General features: G+C 40.2%; 1 protein-coding gene across 1 annotated transcript; it reads right to left on the bottom strand.

Annotated features, from left to right (window-relative positions):
- Window positions 1-2,861: 2,861 nt before the first annotated feature.
- On the bottom strand, window positions 2,862-20,021 carry uso1 (USO1 vesicle transport factor). Its single transcript, XM_079220180.1, has 27 exons — window positions 19,917-20,021; window positions 18,291-18,377; window positions 16,950-17,014; window positions 16,747-16,823; window positions 16,480-16,491; window positions 16,155-16,208; window positions 15,117-15,217; window positions 14,919-15,021; window positions 14,700-14,755; window positions 14,078-14,198; window positions 13,752-13,930; window positions 13,504-13,644; window positions 13,316-13,404; window positions 13,064-13,218; window positions 12,152-12,357; window positions 11,984-12,004; window positions 9,103-9,213; window positions 8,712-8,830; window positions 7,837-8,018; window positions 7,608-7,729; window positions 7,348-7,486; window positions 6,172-6,332; window positions 5,382-5,438; window positions 5,040-5,138; window positions 4,845-4,949; window positions 4,467-4,682; window positions 2,862-3,744 (listed from the first exon to the last, which is right to left on the bottom strand). The coding sequence occupies exons 1-27, from the start codon at window positions 19,980-19,982 to the stop codon at window positions 3,670-3,672; spliced, it is 2,919 nt and encodes a 972-aa protein (XP_079076306.1). The 5' UTR covers window positions 19,983-20,021; the 3' UTR covers window positions 2,862-3,669.
- Window positions 20,022-20,276: the final 255 nt, after the last annotated feature.

Raw genomic sequence — 20,276 nt, 5'->3', positions numbered from 1 at the left:
TAACTGATGGCGGAGCCCTAATGGGAGAACACAACATTCAGTCTGAACATGATTGGTAGAGAGGGATGTTTATGTGATGCTCAAATGTGGATTCTCAGCCTTCTGGAGAGAAAAAGTAGATGTTTAAGCACCTGTCTTTTGCTTAAATACTGAATATTGGAGCCCTAATTATAACAAAAATGAATGAAGTCATGTCAAATTAATATGTTTTACACTTAAAAAAACGCAAACGTGTTTTAATCCATCTTGCATTACTTATATAATATTTTAAAGAACACATTTTTCCCTTTGCTGTTTGGCGCACATCTGTATTTGAGTGTTTGTCGCCCCCTAGTGTTGAAACACCGCCATCTCAAGAGGATTCACGGCAACAGGAGGACTACTTACTGCACGTCAATCATTTGACTTATTATATCACAAAGAACAGATGGCAATAATTTGACAATATTAATCCAGTTTGTATGTGGCAAACAAGAGTGTTTTACATTTGTGAGAGGAAACAGGTGTGTTTCACTGAATTTAAGTTGAAAAATACATTTTAGATGATCCTTTTGGTGAATTTTATTTACACCTAAATGGCTGACACTAATAAATATAATCAAGTACAAATAAATAAACAATAATAAATGCTGACTTGTCTTCATCAGGCTTCGTGTGTTCACAGTAACACTAATAAACAACGAGAATGTACATTTAGCATGTAACATTTTATACAAATCTTTGGAATGTGTTTGACGAAATTCACGAGACGCATTACTTAAATTGCATTGTGTGAAAAAACAAACTGTTCTTCACTGTAGATAAATTAATTGTAAATACATTATATGAATAGTTTGTCATATTCATTGAATGTGCTGTAACTCTGATACGTTATTCATTCGGTACACATGACATCTATTGCCTCTGAGAGAGGGATCCTCCTCTGTTGCTCTCCTGAAGGTTTCTCCCCTTTTATCACTATGAAAGTTCTTTTTTTTGGGGGGAGTTTTTCCTGATCCGATGTGAGGGTCCTGGGACAGGGATGTCGTATGTGTACAGATTGTAAAGCCCTCCGAGGCAAATTTGTAATTTGTGAATTTGGGCTATATAAAAAAAACAATTTGAATTGAATTATTCACTCGGTAATAAATCCAAATCCAACAAGGAATTTGACAAGCAAAGAACATTCTGTGATCACAAACATGACGTGGAGTTGGTGCCAAACCAGAAACGAGGACACCTTTGACATGCAGCATACATTCACTGCTGTGAGCACAACACCTGAGGCTCATGCATTAAGTCTCGACAAACTGGTCGCACAGGCCAGACAGACGGAGATAAACTCTGGGTGTTTCCCATGACTTCCCCTCAGGCTGTTCGTTTGAGGTGCAATTTAAGATGTAATGTATTGATTTCAAAACTTGTTTTTAGGGAAATTAAACAGGATTTCTTGACGTTAGTGGTGAAGACGTGACGGCAGCATGTGATGTGAAGGTGTTGCTCTTTACCACAGTCACTATGACTTAATGGAGATGCAGCAGTGTGTCTCCTCATCTGGGCTGACCTGTGTGGAAACACGCCAGACAAGATGTTTGTTTTTTTTCCTTCTCCATGAGAAGTCTTCAGGCTGCTTCCTCCGCTTGTGGGCGTGGTTAGGGTGCTTCACCCAGAACAAGTGTGACACGAGTTCAGTGTCCTCGTCCCCCAGTTGAACTGTTCTGACAAAAGTTGTGGCTTGTAAAGACAAATGTCTTCAAAAACACAGTTGGGGGTTTGTGTCTGCAGCATCCACGTGAGCTGAAACAATATTAGCTTTTTATGACAACTTAAATTATTATAAACTCATATTTGTAGATTTGGGCTCCATTTATGTTCAATTGACTTGGTTTGAAATGTCTGTGGCCTTTTGGGAATTAGAGGGTTTAGTCCAACAATTCCTGTTGAAGATTTACTGTTAGGTCTTTTAGTTTGTCTAAAACTTAATATTTTGGGAGATTGTAAGGTGCTCTCTATTTTACAGCAATTAAAGAACAACTGGACAGAGATTTATTATTATTAGTTTTAGTGACTAGAGTGCTGAAAAGATTTCTGCAAATTAAAGTGTCATATTGTAGCTAAGCAGCTAAATATGAAAGTGTATTCCATGTATTCTTTTTCTCAGTACTTTCTTTTGATATTTATGTTCAGGAGGCGTGGAAATTAGAAATTTGTGAGATTTTTTTCTGGTTTACAGTGTTGTTGTCCAGTGAAGCAGTTTAGAGAGACAATTTAATTGCAGGTTTCTGCATCTTTTTGTCAGCCTATAATAATAATAATAATAATAATCATGTATTTTATCGGCTCATTAGTCACAAAGGGTTGCGTATCAAATCACAGATCTTTTTCAGAACAAAGCTATATGTGGCTGAAGCAGCGAGCATCAGAAGCTATTGGTGTGAATATTAGTGTGAAGACGACCACAACAGTCTCTGGTTCAAATACGAGACCATCGTTGCAGCTCTCTTCTTCGTTTCCTGTCTTCTCTTGTGTATCGCCGTCTAATAATAGCAACCAAAAATAAGCCTGAAGGTGGCGCTGAACGCTTTAAGCTTTACTTGTACTCTGGTTGGATATTTTCTGTTTCCTGAAACATTCCCAGACCGGATGCATTTGAAAAAGTTTCTAATCCGTTTGTTTTTTTTTTAAGCATTTTTTCTGCTGTGGTCACATCTCAGAAATTGTCCGAGGTCTTAATAAATGTTTGCCATGATGTGTTTGGAAGCGAGGACATGACAATACCAGACAGATACTGAAACATAGGCAAACATAAGTATTGACATTTATACATGTTATCAAGCCCTATATTCAGACATCAAGACAAATACAAAAGTCTCATTGTGGATTTAGTAAAATTTAATTATCTACAACTATCCCTCCGTTCAGGCATACAGACTGATAGATTCTTTTTTTCATTTCAATGTGGCTCATAAACTGATAAGTTACATAATATCATACAGAAGCTTGGTTGCCAGTATTGGACAAAAAGTTGCAAAAATATCTTTTTTGTCTTTACATGTTTTCCGTCAGTGTTTTGCAGCATATTGAAGAGCGGTTAAATTGTGTCGTCAACGTGAAAGGGAACAGTCGAGTGTTGAAATACTGCAACACTCGAAACGTGAACTGATGCGGGCGAGAAGAGGAGTTCTCTGTGACACGTTGCAGGTGACCCGAATGCTGGAGAAGCATCATACGTCGTCTTTATGATATCATAAGAATATCAAATCTGTGTACAGTTGCATATTTGCTAAATTTTTTCCAGATGTCTTGTGTCAATATTAACCTAGTGTTTATTCTTGTGATTACAAACTATATGACAATACATAACAATAAACACGAGACTGATAAAAATCCATCACAAACTGACGGTAAAAGTAGCAGAGATGAATGTACTGGCAATGATCAAATCTTTTTTTGCTGTCACTGAAAACTGAAAAGGTTGGAAAGAAAGTCAAAATAACTAACATGTACATGTGATGTGGCAAGAGGGTAAAGAAAAATGAAGATAGCGTGGCAGCCAGAGAGAGAAACTGCATCAATATATTAGTCCTATTCTTCAGTTTCTCAGGTGTGTTTCTGCAAAGTTTTTTCTCTTGCCTGTCGGCAGACAAATATTCCCGTCTCTCTTGTTCTTTTCTTTCAGTGTTTCGTCCCTTAGTCCTCGTCTTCATCCTCGTCGTAATCTTCGTCCGTCTGGTCCCTGCCGTCGAGATCGTCTTCATCGTCCACCTGTAAGGAAAGTGTCACAGTCTAACTAAAACAAACACACAACACACAGCTGAGTGGTCTTTGAAGTTGTAACGCTTACTACTCGAGTCATCTCTACGGCCCAAAACTACCACCACAGGTGACTGGTTAAACTGGGAGCAGAATTTAAGATTACTAAGCGCTTCACAGTCTAGTTTTTGCCTTGATAGTAAAAAAGGAATAAGTGAATCTGGCGGACAGCACGCCTGTCATCAGGTCGACTGAGTGCTATTACTCTCCAGCTGTTTGGTTACAATAAACTCAGGTCTGTTTTCCCTGTTAGTGCGGTTCTTTTGTGAAAGCAGCAATAATGTATGATGCCACATCTATCAAAAACAGCTGGACTTGCTCATATTTGATTTTGGTGGCAAAGGCAACTGAACCTCATCAAAGTGAGGTGAGTTTGAGAGGTAAGCAGCCTCTGCAATGTAACTATTCAATTATAAATTATTGTCTTTTGTGGCTCATAGCAGCAGTTTTAGTTTTGCACATTAATCCTTCTGCTTGTTCCCACCTTTAGTAAAAATACATTTAAAAAAAGAGGCCTAATTCTAAACAGAAAATAATGAAATTACATTTTAATAACCAAAAATCTAAGCCTGTATTGTACCATCTATATGAAACCTCCATGTTCCACCAGTTTGGAGGACTTAAGAGCGGAGAGTTGCGACCCCTGATGAGAAATGATAACCCTGATTGTCTACCGGCTCTCCCAGGTCTTTGAGTTTCTTTTTGAGGTTGTGGATCTTCTGGTCCTGGTCTGCAAGCAGCATCAGCAGGTCGTCCTGCTCCTTCTTGGAGTCTTGCACCTCCGTTTGCAGCTTCGCTTTCTCCGTCTGCAGGATGGCCACCGTGCTGGTGGCTGCAGCCAGCTGCTGTTCCAGCTCCGCCCGGCTCTCTGACAAACTCTTTGCCTCCTCCTGGAAACCAAAGTAGAAGACGAAGAGGACGGAGGAGGAAGAGAGAGAATGATCCATAAACACAAATACCCAGAAACAAAAAAAAAGATGTATAAATAAATAATTTAAAGAAGTCACAGCCAAGTAGTGTATAGATATTGGCGGTACAGATATTCTACACACCTTGAGTCTCTCCGTCTCAGTCGTCTGTGCTGCCAATCTGCTCTCTACTTCGGCCATCTTGGCGGCGTCTACTGAGCCGTCACCGCTGGATAATGCCTCAGAGGACTGAGACAAACCAGTTGGAGGTTGATTGACCAGTTGATTTATTTAGTATCCATCAAAATCACAAAAATGTCATATTTGCATGATAATTACCCCAGCTTCAGCTCTTCTGAGCAGTTCCTGTCTCTCTGTCTTCATCTGGTTGATTTCTGCCAACTGGGACTGGACCTGACTCCTCAGACCGTCCAGCTCCTGCGAAAAACAAGGTAACACTTTAAATGCATGTCATATATAGAACAAGTACCTGAAAATATGAACAAAATATGAAAGTCTTAAATAAATAAATAGCCTCGGGGCTGAGTGTCAGGTGGGGAAGTCTAACAGTATTAACAGGCCGACCAATTATGTTGGTTTGTCTTGTCATGGGATAATGCCAGCCTCATAATTCATTGTTAATTAATATGAAAGGAGAAATGTATTCATGAAGAATCCTACCTTGAGCAGTTCTGTGTTGTCTGATCCTCCTGCTGAACTTTCTGCTGTCTCTGACTTCTATACAGTGAAAATAAAACACATTAGTAATGCACTATAATGTCATGTTGACTGTGACAGGACTCAAGTAAAAATCGGTATCCAGTTCAAAATCGTAGGATTATATTCTGATTAAGGCTGCAACTTACTTTTCTTATCCTAAAATGATAAACAACAGCCATACATTTTTACCAGAGCTGAAAGCGACGTCTTTAAATGTTTAAAAAGTGTCTTAAATGATTAATCAACTATCCAGACAGTCGCCTATTCATTTTCTGAGGATTAAATGTACCAACTGTTGCAGCTCTGATTCTGTCTTACAAACACAGGAGCCTCAAGTCTCCAGAAGTGTTTCTCACCAAATACCGTTGGAAGTTCTTTTGTAAGAATGTATTTGTTGTTTTAAGTAAACTGGCGCTGGTGAGTCGTAGTAGGGATTACTATTAGTACTGTTGTCTGGCTGAAGGCGTGGTTTGAAGTTCAGAGTCTGTCATATGTATTATTTCTGCTGTCGGTCATGTGATGTTATGTATGGATCTGACCAGCGAACACTAAACACTATTTTTGTGATGACGTGGAAGGCAGTTCTTCTGTCAATCCTTGATATTCTGGTGTTTGAACAGTAACCGCCGTTGCCGTTTGGGAAACGCTCCCCAGGGTGCCAGGTGTTGTGTGTTGATTTTCCTGCGAAGCTCATCCAGCTCCACTTGAAGCTTACACAAACAAACATGTTTGTGCGCAGAAGTCTACTAACCAGGGTGTTGATGAGTGTGTCTTTGTCACCCAGTTGTGTCTGGAGGAGAGCGTGCTGCTTGCGGAGCTCCTCCAGCTCCTCTCGGAGCTGCGTGAGCTCCTCCGTCTGCAGCCCGTTGACCTGAGAGCCTTCTGCCTGGCTGCTGGACTGGCTCTCCTTACCTGAAGTTATTCATTATTGTTAAGATGAGGTAATGTGATAGAAATGTTGATTTTACCTCTCTATTGACATGTGCAAACATATTAACAAAACAAATAATTAAAAAACAGTTACTGTGAATGATAAAGGCAGAGCGTTTTTAGGCACATACGGATTTTACGATTGATTGATGATTGTGGCTTTCGTACAGTACATTATCACATTAAGGGGAGAATTTAGCTCGTTTTGAGTTTCTCATTGTTTTTAGAGGGAAGTATGTTGCAAGCCTTTTGGTTATACAAACAGTTTTTAGCCATAAAGATAACACTTCCCTCACTATCTTAACCTCTTTAGATAACTTGTTGTGGACTCTGTTACGTTCAGCACGAAGACACAGAAACGAGCCACATGAGCCATTACATTTAAACAAATCCAGCTTAACCACATAACATTTAATACTTATTTGGAGGAAAAATACTTCTGAAACTGTTTATCTTCTACATCCAATTGATTTAGCTCCTTCCTGGTTTAAGTATGAGTTTTTGTATTAGTTGGACATACACATTCACTTGAGTTAGATAAAAAACACCCTGTTTAGTCAAAAGGGGAAATATGTTTTCCCCTTTCTGCTTTAAAGTTGAGCATTTTAACATTGAGGTCTATGGGGATTTACTCGCTTTTGGAGCCAGCCTCAAGTGGCCATTATAGGAACTTTTCAGCACCATAGGTTGTCGCTGTCAAAAACGTTGTGCTACTTCTTTAAAACCTCCTGTAGTTGCCTCTGTTGTAAAACTGTGTCTTGCGATGTCTCTGCATATCACTGTATCTCAGCAATGAAGCAGTAAAACGTTATCATCAACATGGAAGAATGGGAAAATATGAAAACATGACCAAAGCTGTTGGAAATAAATAACTAAATCACACAAAAATAAATATATTCTATACTTTGCCAAAATCCCTATTGTCCATTCAACTAACAAACCAGACATAGAGTTTGTATTTGTAGAGGACACAAAACACTTGTTAATAGTCACCCACCTAATTTCAGCTTGAGGATGTTGTATTGATCCTTGTGCTGCTGGATCTGGGACAGCTGCTGGGTGACTGTCATCTGCATCTGCTCATTTTGAGACGACGAGGACCGCACCTGCTCTTTCAGCTCCTGGATCTGAGCATCCTGAAGATCGCACAATCGAAATAAAATAAAAAGTCAACGAGAGAGAACATTAAATATATAAATAACATCAAATACACAGAAATGAAAAACAAAGTACATCCACAACAAGTCTGTTGCTTACCTGTTCTCGGATCAGCTCTTTATACTGAGTTACAATGTTGTCATGTTGTTCTAATGTCTTCTTCACCTCCTCTTCCTTCTTCTCCTCCTCATTGGATTTGTGAACCGCTTTAGTGATCACACCTGTTTAAGAGTAGCCGGAGAAATAATGAATGAAAACAACATTTCATTTTGCAACGGCCATGACAAATATACGATTAAATGATGTGGAAGATTAGTCTCCGACTGACCCTCCAGTTCTTTGACCAGCTTGGTGAACTCGTGGTCGAACAGCATCTGCTCCGGAGACGGGAAGACCGGCTGCGGCTTCTGCGCCGCCCGCGAGTACAGCTCATGTTTGGTGATGAAGCCCAGTTTCTCTACAAAGTTTTCCTTTCCAATCCGCTTCTCGATTAGCTGCTTTAGCTTATCTCTGAGGAGACCAGAGACAATGCAGCAGTTTTTTAACATGATTTCAGTCGCCTGATCTTTCATTTCGATTTTTTTTTTTTTTTGACATATAGTAAGTACAGTTCTGGAAAAACTTGAGCACTTATCCATGCATGTGTTTTTATATAGTAATATATGTGCACATTAATTGCATGAGAAAGACACAGGGAAATATCACTGGAATAAAGTAGAGAAGAAAAATAAAATAATCCTCACACGTAGCTGTGTATCATACCCAAATCATAAGTATAGTCTTTATTGATATAGCAATTTTCAAAACAAAGTACTTTACAAGACAGAATTGGCTAAAAAAAAACAATAACATTGAGCAAAGGAGCAACATACAGTAATAGTGGGATTTAAAAGAGGAAAAGGTGTCGACATGTGTGCTTTCAGGGAAGTTGTTGTTTAAAACGAAGTCCTACACACTTAATAAGTCGGTTTCCACAACAGAACTGCAGGTCATTTGTATTATTCTCATAGTGCTTCTGTTTATGTCGTACATATCAAACTGTGTTCCCGCCATAAACTTCAGTCATTCCACATTCAGCGACTAAAAACAGCCGTACGTGGTACAACTGCAAGTGAACTGGGGTGTGAGACTAATAAGACGACAGAAGTTCACGTGGATGTGTTTATTGAGGTATTTTCAACGTTTGTGTGAACCGACACTTACTTGGTGTAGTTTTCCAGCGAGTTGTCATTGTAATAGATGCAGATGCCGAGTAGCAGTGCACACAGGCCCTGCACCAGCCGTTCATCCTCTCCCAAGTTCTCTGAGATCTGAGCAGTCAGCTGCAGGAGTCACAGCGAGTTAAGGATTCATGCAACGGCGGCCAGTTTCACACTTAAAAACATGAAAGTGAAGTACGTTGTTATATAGCACACAGCCATCGATCTGAAAAAGAGGAAACTGAATTCCTCAAAAGTTATTAATTAAAATATAGGATTCGTTCGAAGGAAGTTAGAAGAATATTGAGAACCAGTTTGTTCACAAAGCTATGACTAATCACAGACGTGTGTTGTCATGAAGTGGGTGGATGGCTTGGAGGCTGCTTCAAGGATACAAAGGGAACGTTTTCCTGATTGTGTAGAAAGTGAGTGACAGCGATCGGACAGTTGTTGATCCATGTACACAGCAGCATGAGGAGGCCCACCCTGGTCTGCACTTTACTGCCCTGGAGAGGGAAAAGGAAGAAAACAAAACTAATGTCAACATGTGCTTCTTGAATCGCAGCAGAAGCTGCTGACAGGAGTCCAAATATGAAATATTCTAGAGAAATCTAAATATTTCAGTTTAGGCAATAAGAGAATCAAATGTAGGGAAGTTATGTATATTAAAGACACATGATCGCAACCATGGTCAGAAAGGCTAATAATATTTAAATTAATTAGAATTTGAATCCTGGTAATAGACTCTTAAAATAAGTCCAGATTGGGTCATTCATTAAGCAACATTTATAATATTCAAAAGAAATCTTTTGAATTAAATGACTGACAATGCATTCAATTCAAGTATAAAGTATGCAGATAAAATGGCAACATTTCTAACACAAAGTCAAATGTTCTTCCTATCCTGACATGGATGATTGTCCAATCAACAAAAATTAGGAAGTGGTTAAATAAACTCATCAACGCTTAGTTGGGAGCACTTTAATCACATCAACCATTAGTAGTTAATAAGGTTATCACAAACAAAAAACAGTCAAAATGAACACAACCAGTAAAAAAGTGTTTGGTATACTGTATAAAGGAATCAAAGTCTGGTAAGCCAAAGAAACCTTTATCTCTACCTCCATCCATCAAGTATTCCACAATTTTCAATTAGTTTTGTAGTTTGCAGTTTCAATTTTGCAAATGGTTGATGACTTCAAGAAAAGTATCATGAAATTATAATTGAAAATCGTACTGTATTTTTTTTAGCTATCAGCACATGCAAAACCCCCTCAATGTTCTTTTTACGAATGAAAAAGTAACTTGAATAATAATTAAGAGGAATACAAATTAAAAAATACTCATGCATTCACGAAACAGATAAGAGGTTTCGGATCTGCAACAGACCTCAACCTTGATTTGATTACATTCTTTAAAAAAAAGTCTGCTTCACATTTCATGTATAGGAAACGTATGCCAGTAGGTATGTTTCAAATAATTTATCTCAATCAGTTGTGGAAAAAAAGAAAGCTGACTTTCATGAAGCTGGAATGCAAAATAATCAAAATCAATACTGTACTATTAAAACAGTGCAGAGGCAAATGTAATCTTTTAACTTTGCACTGTAGGTTCAAAAATGTGCTCAATGCAAAATTCAGAGCATATCTATTCCCTCCAAACAGCTGGCAATACAACGCCAGCGGAGCCGCCATGAGCTCGATCCTGGGGCACGTAAATGCACTAAGAAGGTGCTTCCTTCACATATCAAATTGTTGTTTAATGCTCTATGAATGCTCTGAATATCGTATAGAGAACCTTTGAATAAGCTGGTGCATTAACACGTAATGCACACCATGCTTTAGGAAGAGCAGACCTCTTTCCTGTAGTGATTTGTCAAAAACTGACATACCGACAGTGTGGGGAAAAACTTATCAGCATTACAAACTACAAAAACGTACAAAATCACCTTTTCAGATTTAATCTCCAAATGTGACGTAATGCAAAAATGAAGAGGAAAAAAAAAAGTATTAATTGAACAGGCAGGTGGGTGATTGTATTGAAACTACAGTCTAAGGGTTCAAATCAAAAGACGCGAGCAAGAACAACTTATGGATTGGTCCAACTGGTCTCCTCCCAGTTGGATGTGACTGGCAATCCCTTAAAATGACGACGCCCGAAAGGTAACCTGTTCAAATATCTGAACCCCCTTCACGCTCTCCTTTCAACATAAAGGAACAGGAGTTATATTCCAGGCTCCTTCTGGATGTCTGGCTCCTCACCCCGTCTACAGTCTCATTAGTGAGGGCTTCACCTTCGGGATTAGAGTCTTCCTTACTACAACAGTCCAGTAAAAAACCTGCACTTCTCCTTGTCCTGTTTTCACTCTCTGTCACCTTCCCAAATGACATTTCATCATCAGGAGTGAGTTGGCAATGATCTCCGTCTTTGCCGACTGCCAATGACTTCTAAATCAAGCCGTGGTGCGTTTTCCCGTCAGTGCGTCTCCTGGCTGAACTTGACAAAGTAACATAGGTGCATAGGACAGGGACCCAGTTTCCCTGATCCAGACTTGCTCACCTCACTTGAGACCAAGCTAGCCGAAAGCAAGGAGTTTGTCAACAGAGAGCGGGTCACAGAAGTTCATACAATTTAGCTCACTGCCAATACCATTGAAGAATGTGTAGAAGAATTGGCAACTCCAGGGGATGCATGGCGGGAGTAATGCAAACTGAGTAACTCCCAGTATATTGTATAACCCCCTGAATCCACAGTGGAAATTAAATAATCCTCGTACAGAATAAACTATAAAAGCTGCTTGTACCTGCACTGTGCATTCGTAAGCAAGTGCATGTAAGAAAGAGAACCAGACAAACAAGAGTGGAGCTCTCTCACTCCGACAGGAAAAGGCTCAAAAGCTGCGGCACACTTCCTGAACTCACGGATAAAATCTTACAGCGCAGCAAACCAACGTCACAGCTCAAAGCAGGTGTTAGGGTGACAAAACAACAAAAAACAGCTAATGTGTCCCTTTTCTCAGCACCGCTCTTGTGTACTTTCCCACGGTGAGAGCCACTAGAGCCTCCAAACCTGTGGGGACGTGTGCACCCGTGTGTGCCACCCTATTGAGGAAGAATCTGGTCATTGCTCAAAATTAGGACAAAAGAGGGGTCAGTAAAGAGTTAAAAGGGAAGCAAGATCCCCAAACATGTGTGCCAACTAGACGTCCACTACAGATGGCAAGCAAAAATAACCAGCAGAGGTGCCGCCCAAACACTCACAACACACGTTACTTACCCGCCGGACGATCTTATCTCCCTGCAAAACCACAATGACGCAACACTGTTCTAGTCACTGTTGTTGACACTTCAGTATTAATTTGCCAAAAACATCCTTCCTACCAAGGCACACGTGACCTGTGAACATCTTCATTCTAGCAGCTACATGGCACTGTTATCATCCTACCTGGGAGAGGATGTTGGTGCACTGCTGCAGCAGGGAGACAGGGGGCTTTCCCAGGCTGGTGGCCAGCTGGACCCTCAGCAGCTGTTCCTTCTGAGTGAGGTTGTCCTGCAGGGAGTGAGCCAAGGCCACAGCGGCACACCAGTTGGACAGAGAGTCCACTGAGAAAAGGCCTCCACACAGCAGCTGGCCCGCTGAGATGGAGTTGGCTAACGGAAAAAAAATGTGAACGAGTCAGTTAATGAATAGTTGCAAATATATAAAGCTGACAGCGGAATAACCAATAGTCCATCCATCTCCAAGTGTGTTTGGTGATGTGCATTGTGACAGAAACTCCTGAACCCCATTCAGCTCCAGGCTGAATTTCAAAAATAACTATTAGAAGATGTCTTATTTTTGTGAATTACACTTAACTAGCGACGAGAAAACTGAGCTTTACACTGATGATGTGGGTGAATCACACAGTAACTCAATGCACTACACCTCTAAAGCTAAATATAATAATAATAATAATAATAATAATAATAAAACGATACCGATGGATTCACTGGATTCTTCAGTTTCATGACAATTTATGTTTCACCTTTACTTGTGAGCAAGATGCTTCTCCTACACCCAAAAGTGGTGCCATTTTCTAAACTGTATTTCGTTTTTTCCGGCATTATATCAACCCGTCAGTGATTTTAAATGTGTTGAACCAAACACAAATTCACTAATAACATAAAATGTAATTACTTTGAAAACGTGCTGTATAGAAAGCAGTGTAAAAACTGCTTTTAGACACTGTATTAAAAAACTTAACTTACTGGAGAACTGTTTGTGCAAGAGAAGCATATGATGACTTAGCAGGAATAATTCCAAATGATAGCAAAACAACTGATGATGCCACTAAGTTCTCGACTTGGTGTAACTGACCATCAATGGTGGAAGGCAGCAGCGTAGCCACAATCTCCCCCTGTCCCTTCTGGTTTTTGTACAGGAAACACTGGAAACAGTAGAGGACGGCACAGCGAAGTACAAACGGTTGTCTCTCGTTCACCATGGACATGAGCAGCACCACAATGGCCGGTCTATGGACAAAAGGAAAAGAGAGATCAGAGAGAAAGTTCGGTCAGTTTCCTATCAGATAGATATGGGCGGTTTAATGTCTCAGTTCTTTGGTCTCACCTCGGTGGGTTTGAAGGAGCATTGACAGATGCAAAGTAGTCCTGGTTAACCTGTGAGCCTCTGATGACCTCTGATACAGTGTTGATGGTCTGAAAGAAAGAAAAAAAGGGTCCCGATCACAGCTTGAATGCAAGGTCTCAAAAGGAGCAAAGCCTTCCTCATCGGGTAGTATTATTAATAGTCATTACCTCAGTGAGGATATCAGCAGGCACACCGGTGGCCATGAGGATGGTGCACAGCTGCTGCAGCAGACCACACTGATACATGGACTTCTGACAGCTGGCTGTCGCTCCAGGAGAGTTCACTGGTGACACCATGACTCGCACCAACTGGGAACACAACATTGTGCAAGATTATAGCAAAACAGCCCATTGTTCTGCTTGTTCAATTTGTAAATACTTGAAAGCAACACTTCAGCATCACCGTTCTGTGTTACCTGCAGCATGAGGTGGAGGTTGGTGACCTTCTGTGCAGACCAGCCAGAGTTGTCATCACCAATTTCAAACCAGGGCTTCATTCTCTGAATGTAGGAGCCCTCCTTGAAGAAGTTCTGATTGGAGCTGTTGTTCTTAAGCAGGTTGAGCAGCAGCAGCAAACAGTCCTCCACCACAATACCTGCAAAGAGGGAAAAGGATCCGCATCAGAGCACGTCTCATAAGAAACACAATAATCTGACCATTTTAATTGGAAGTAAAGAAAAAGGACTGTATTCACATCTTTAGTGACAATTCTGTACTTAAGATAAGAACATTTTCCTTTTACCTCCATCGCTGCTGCCCTCTTCTGTGATGATATCTAGAAGACGCTCAAATGCGTTTTCAAATGCTACAATTTTCTGAATGGCAGCATTGCTTTTGGTCAGCTGTTGAAGCAACAGCAAGCCCTGTTGGAAGCGACAAAAGACAGGTCGTCAAGCATCTGACTAGCGCTGTACAACAAAATCAGCTATGCTTTAAAACAGTACAGAGGGCCGCGTTGATGTGGGCGTATTGTTTATGCTACCGGTGAGAGGAAATACGATCTATGAAGTCCAGTTTGAGTAACAAATCTGTTTCAAGGCTTCTCAAATGCTAAAACTATTCACAGTCATTCATAACACTATGTACATAAGTCATTTACAACTGTGGAATTTGTAATTACTTAATCTTTCCTTGTAACGAACGTGAGATAAACACATCAGCGAAAATTCACCGGGATATGCGGTGCATGTATTTGCGGTCAACACAGCGCCTTGTCGGATGGAGTCACATAGCGCTGCACAGGGAACTGAGCTGGAAAGACTTTTGTTCATAGCCGACTGACTGACCTCATCGAAATTAATGAGAGGTCTGCGTTTTTCACACTGTGCTAAAGTCGGTCTGAAGTCAGTCTGACAAGTACTCACATCGTTGCGAATTACTTCTCTAGAGTCCGCCAATAGGTCCATCAATCTGGAAACACCTGAGAATGGAGATTAAAACAGCTGTTAAAAACTGGTGAAGACCCCCTAAATGAAAAAACGACTTGTCTTTTTGTGTGAATTGTTCAGCTGATAAAACTGAGGGCGAGTAAAACCCAGACACCACAACACAGGTTTGATCAGATGTGGAGAGGCGAAGCTCACCCATAGGGCTGACCAGAATGATACCCTGGACCGGGACACCCTGGTTTTTCAGGAGAACAGTCAACAGCTTCACACCGGGCCAACGCACATGGAAGTCAAACTCCTAAAAGAAAATGAATGTATAAATAAATCAGGCAGTTGTTTTGACAAACATAATAATATAGAAGTCTTCCCACTGGGGCAGAAACAGTTCAGTACCTCCAACAGAGAGAGAAGCAGAGTCACATGTTCAGGATCCTGAACAAACTGGTCTGTGAACTGGGCGCCCAGGTCATCCGACTGCTTCTGGGCAGTCTCATCTGTGAAGGAGATTGAAAACTGAAAATAAATATTACAGCATGAGTCTATTGAGGGAACCAGTTGGTTTGTTTCATAGCAATCAGCCTGAGTTAGTGAGCAGTACAAATTTGATCTGCAACTTCTCAAAACGTTCCCACAGTCTTTATCACTGCTGGGTTTTTAGTTATTGAATGATCATTGATGACTTTATATTTAAAGCCTTCAAGAAATTTGCACATGCTCAGGGTGATACTTGGGAACATGCCTTCTGGGAAAATGAAAGGGTGACACACAGATGAAGGGACAGCTGCAAGGAAGGGTGAACAGGGTGAGCTCAGTAGTGTGGAATACACACTTAATATGGGATGAGCGGAGAGCTTCAATGTGACAAACACCACCTCACTGAGACCAAGAGAATACCCACCTAGTAATCTTATCATAATTCAAAAGGGTTAGCAAAGCACACACAATTTAAAAAAAAACTACATGCATACATCTCTAAGATTTGGCAACTTTGCTCACATTTGTAATAACGACTTTATAACCGGACCAATATAAAATTAAGCAATGCAGATTGAAAGGTGACAATGTTATTAACAATCCACAGACCTTAAAGACAAAACTAAAGCTAGATACCACTACAGGAGAGGAATTAGGATTTTCTTTTTGTAATTTAGGTGAACGGATAATGGGCAAAACAAACAATAGAAGCAAACTAAACTAAACCATATCATTTCACCACAAGAGTGCAAAGACAATCAGGAATTAAAATCTGAGGGAAATAAAGGAGGAATGAGAAATACTGACAGACAGAGGTTTAGGGAAGTGACAGTATTAGTGAAGCATTCACCACCCAAACAGCTTCCAGCCACTTCTCCAGTGCCAACTGCTCTTAGTGAAGTTAGTTAAATAGCAGTACTAGAACTAGGGCAGGGATAGCTTGGTTTCAGTACTGACCAGGCATGGAAACATTCTTATGCTTCCCTGAAGCAGAGACAGGTGTTACTGCGTCTGCAAGGGCAGGAGGGAGATGGAGTTTAAAGCCTCACCCAAAAGCTGTCATTTCAACCACTGAAGAAGTGTAGAATCAGCTGACTGATTCTTGTGAAGATATGCCATGACAACAACCAAAACACAGCCTAGAATATGATCAGCTTTTTACAATATGTATACACAAATCAAGTATGGAGCTCTTTTTCCACAACCCAACCAAAAACGACGTATGATTTGAAAGTGCTGCTGGTAGTTAGTGGGGTGGCATCATGCAGTCAAAGAGTTTTACCTTCTGATTCATCTGTAGCATTAAAACATGGAAGAGAAAAGAGAGACGAGAATCTTTACATCACGCAGTCATTGTCAGTGCACAGAGGAGGGGAACGCAAAATCACTGATGTCCACTTGACATGAATTCACCTCAATTACACATGCAAAAACAAAACAATGGCTCAGTCACTGTTTACAGTAGCCACATAATTAGGAGTAATTATCTTGAAACAACTAATTGAAGGTGAATTTCATATTTTCTAGCAATTGTGCGAGCGTCTAATACCTTGCTCTTCCTCCTCATCGTTGCAGAGGATGTTGTACAGTGTGTCCAAAGCATAGCCAAGGATTTCAGAGTCAGACCTATTTGGGTAGCAGGAAGAAGGGTGTTAATAAAACACAGGTTGTATTGTTACTCGAGTCAAACTAAAACAAAGAGCTCTTTTTAGGACAACATGACCAAACAAAAACACAAATACGACAACATACCGGTCAGTTTGCAGGATGTTAATCAAGTGATCCATCGCCTGTGTGCCAACTTCCAGGCGATATTTCTACAAAAGATGACAGGTCGAAAGGCAAGTTCATTTGAAAAGCACCACTCAACAACAACGCAAGTAGAAGTGTTGCATATAAGAGATATGAAAGACAAACAAGGTAGTATAAAAACATTATTAACATATATTCTCCTGTTTCATAGTCGTTGTTTTTAAAGCCGGGCTATAGAACAGTGCAAGATATGAATGAATGGCACTAAATGACATTTCATAAAAAGGTGCAGGCAAACAGAGAGAAAGTGACAACAAAGAAAGTGACTTAAAAGAACCATTTTCTGGAGGTTTATTCTGGATATGTTGTGCATTAAAATATGCTTAATATACTAATACTATGATAAATGATCCACTGTTGACAGGACAAGACAGTAAAACAAGGACTTTCAATCCATGTTGACATAGAAACATTTTGTATGGTCTTTCTTTTCAAATACAGGAAGTCAACACATCCGTGTCTGTGTTTTTAACAGCACAGACACCACAGCATGTTAATGTAAACCCTGTGCCACCTAAACTAAACCCCTTATTCATGCCCGATCAACTAATTACTCATGGTTGATGTGGCAGCCAGCAACAAAACTGAGGCGACTGAGAGGTGGCTTTGCACAAGATTATGTGAATGATGCGTTTATTTTAATCAGCAGAGTTTGACAAAAGGGAGCTTTATCCATGACAGTGTGAACGAGAAGAAGTTGTTCACAAATTGTCCCAATTTATTTAAGTGACGTTAATACAGCGCAAGAGGGATTTAATTCCACTGCCATGTCCTCCTTGCTGACAGCTACTCCTGTTAATTAAAAAAGTTAATACACTAAACAACTACTCAATAAAAAAAAATAAAAAAAGTACTGGACGTGTTACTAATGTGGCTTAACACAAACCCCCTTCGTACACTCTGTTATCATTTTTAAGACAACAGCCCTGAAATAAATACAACCTTTAATAAGGTTACAGCGTTCATTTGATACTCAAACTACTTTTTATAGTAAGAGGTGTTTCTAGTATGCAGTCCAACCGACTTGCATAAATGATGGTAAGACTAAAATTGAAAACACTTTGAGTAAAACCAACAGAATTCAGCAGAATGTCAGACTAAAGTAACTTCATAAAACACCTCTCTAAGACAGTTTCAGCCAAAACTGAACATTGTAAGCTTCATGAAGGTATGATTATTTAGACTGCATTTGCTCAAGCTATGTTTACCTAATAAGCTGGCAAATAAGTGAATTTCTACTTCACCCGTTTCCAATAACTGTATATTTATACTTTACTGTACCTTAGAGAGAGATTTAAGAGCCCGGACTGCATCTCTGCGGTCTTCTAGGAGCGTCGATGAGGCTACTCGGTCACACAACTTGTGGATCTGTCAAAAGAAGAAGAATTATGTATTTATTATGCCTCATATACATTCAAGAGAAGATATCTGTATTTACATGTCCTAATAGGGGCATTTTAACATGGTCACTGCGGGTAGAAACATTCAACCGGTAACATTGTTTTAATTTAAGAAGCCTACGTTATTCAATTCTCTTTGGAAAAGAGGAAGAAACTTAAATTGCGGTCAACACTATACCGTGGAATGGGACAAGAATCAAGTGATAATAACAACGTAAACTGACTGCAAATATGATTCACTGACTCAAAAGGGGGGATTTTTTTTTTTTAAAAACAGTTGTGAAAGTTCCACACAGCTACTTGATGATTGTACTGTGCATTCTTCAGGAGCGACACACCTCTCTGAACAGCCATGACAGCAATGTCTACACACAAAGATCTGTGGCTATTGCACTCCTGCAATGCCTGCAATACTCTGCATGCATCACATATGCTGCTGTGCATTACAATGGTTATTGTTTCATACTAGGATTATACACTGTGAAGATTTAGGATAGGACCCTTGCATGTATTTAATAATCTCTGGGTGTTGAACAACACAAGCCCCTTTAAGAAGTCACCTTGGACTTTGGATGGTTATGGTACATTTTCACAATTTTATGGACAAACCATTTAATTGAGACGACAATCAGCAATGAAAGTAACCATGAGCTGTCGGCTTACATTACAGTACACAGCAAGAACAAGGCCTATTTTGTATGTGGTACAAATGGCCTTCGTTGGTGATCCTATCATATCTATGTTCCCAAGGTCCAGTATTTTAATGTCATCTTAATATGATACATTAACGAAACCTTTCAAAAGGTTTTATTTTCTCAGCAATATATGTTTCTCTATGTCAAATGTTGAAACCACCCAACTATAGCTAGTAGCCTACTGATGTTACACTCCTTGAGACCTACGACCTCAAATCTGGAAAAGATGGGTTTGCCTTTTCTTTCATTAAACATTGATATCTCTCAGTGGCTTGAGGGGTTTTGTACCATTCAAAGTGCATCTGAAACGTCCACCTCCCTTCATTCGTCTGCCATTTGACCAGAGGAGATAGCTCTTAAGATGTTAAGTTATATCAATAACAAAGGGAAACATAGGGATGACCCCATATCCCAAATACTGGGTGTAAACATATGTAACTTAGCTACTCCATTGCTATTTGAAAATAAATAGATTGTGGACAGCCGATAATCCTAAAAGTCCTTATAGTCCGTCTGTCTGTCTTTCATTCATTCATTCATTACATCTCAGCTAGTCGCAGAGAAAACAGCTGGCATGTCAGCCAACTGACAGTTTAGCTACATTAGCTAATGAGCCTCCTGACTAGCTCGTTGCTCTCATTTAGGGAGGCCCGAGCCTCATTCTGGGTGTTTTATCGAGACAAAAACAACCGTCAGTGTGCGAATACACGTTTATATTTCATGTGTATTGCCGTGTGGTCTCAGTTTGGCAGGTACACATTGTGGTGGTAGTGCTAGCTAGCTAGCCGCAGCTAGCCGGACTGGCTTCCTACCGTCTCTGCTCCGGACGGCTGCGGCCCGGCTGCCTGTCCGCCCATCACCCCTCTGAAGAAGTTCATCTCGCTGCCGTAATCAACGCGTCTCTCCTCCCGAAAGAAGCCCCGGACTCCCCCCTTGGTGGTCCGTTTAGAAACTAAGCGAATAGAAAAGGAGAAAAACTACACAATGATGAATTTTCTTTTTTTTCACTGTGTACACTGGCTGGTCGACCCCGGAACACAAATGTGAGGGCACTGCGCATGCGCGCAGACGTGGCGATACGTGGCTGATCAGGAGACGATTGAGTTAACTTACTTAAAGGGCAAGAAAAGTCATTGATTACGGTGCGTCTGAAATATCATGCACAAAAAATT

This window comes from Taurulus bubalis (assembly GCF_910589615.1).
Source record: "Taurulus bubalis genome assembly, chromosome: 6".
In the NCBI taxonomy this organism is placed as follows: domain Eukaryota; kingdom Metazoa; phylum Chordata; class Actinopteri; order Perciformes; family Cottidae; genus Taurulus; species Taurulus bubalis.
Note: the sequence above shows the minus strand (reverse complement) of the source record. Positions and strands in the feature narration are given on the sequence as shown.

Bases quoted from the DNA above. Each gene is read 5' to 3' on its own strand.
- uso1 (XM_079220180.1), bottom strand. From the start codon at position 19,982: ATGAACTTCTTCAGAGGGGTGATGGGCGGACAGGCAGCCGGGCCGCAG. The intron at 14,199-14,699 runs GTGAGTACTTGT...CGCTTCCAACAG, and splicing joins GAGAAGTAATTCGCAACGAT to GGCTTGCTGTTGCTTCAACA. The intron at 4,683-4,844 runs GTGTGTAGAATA...TTTGGTTTCCAG, and splicing joins CTGAGACGGAGAGACTCAAG to GAGGAGGCAAAGAGTTTGTC.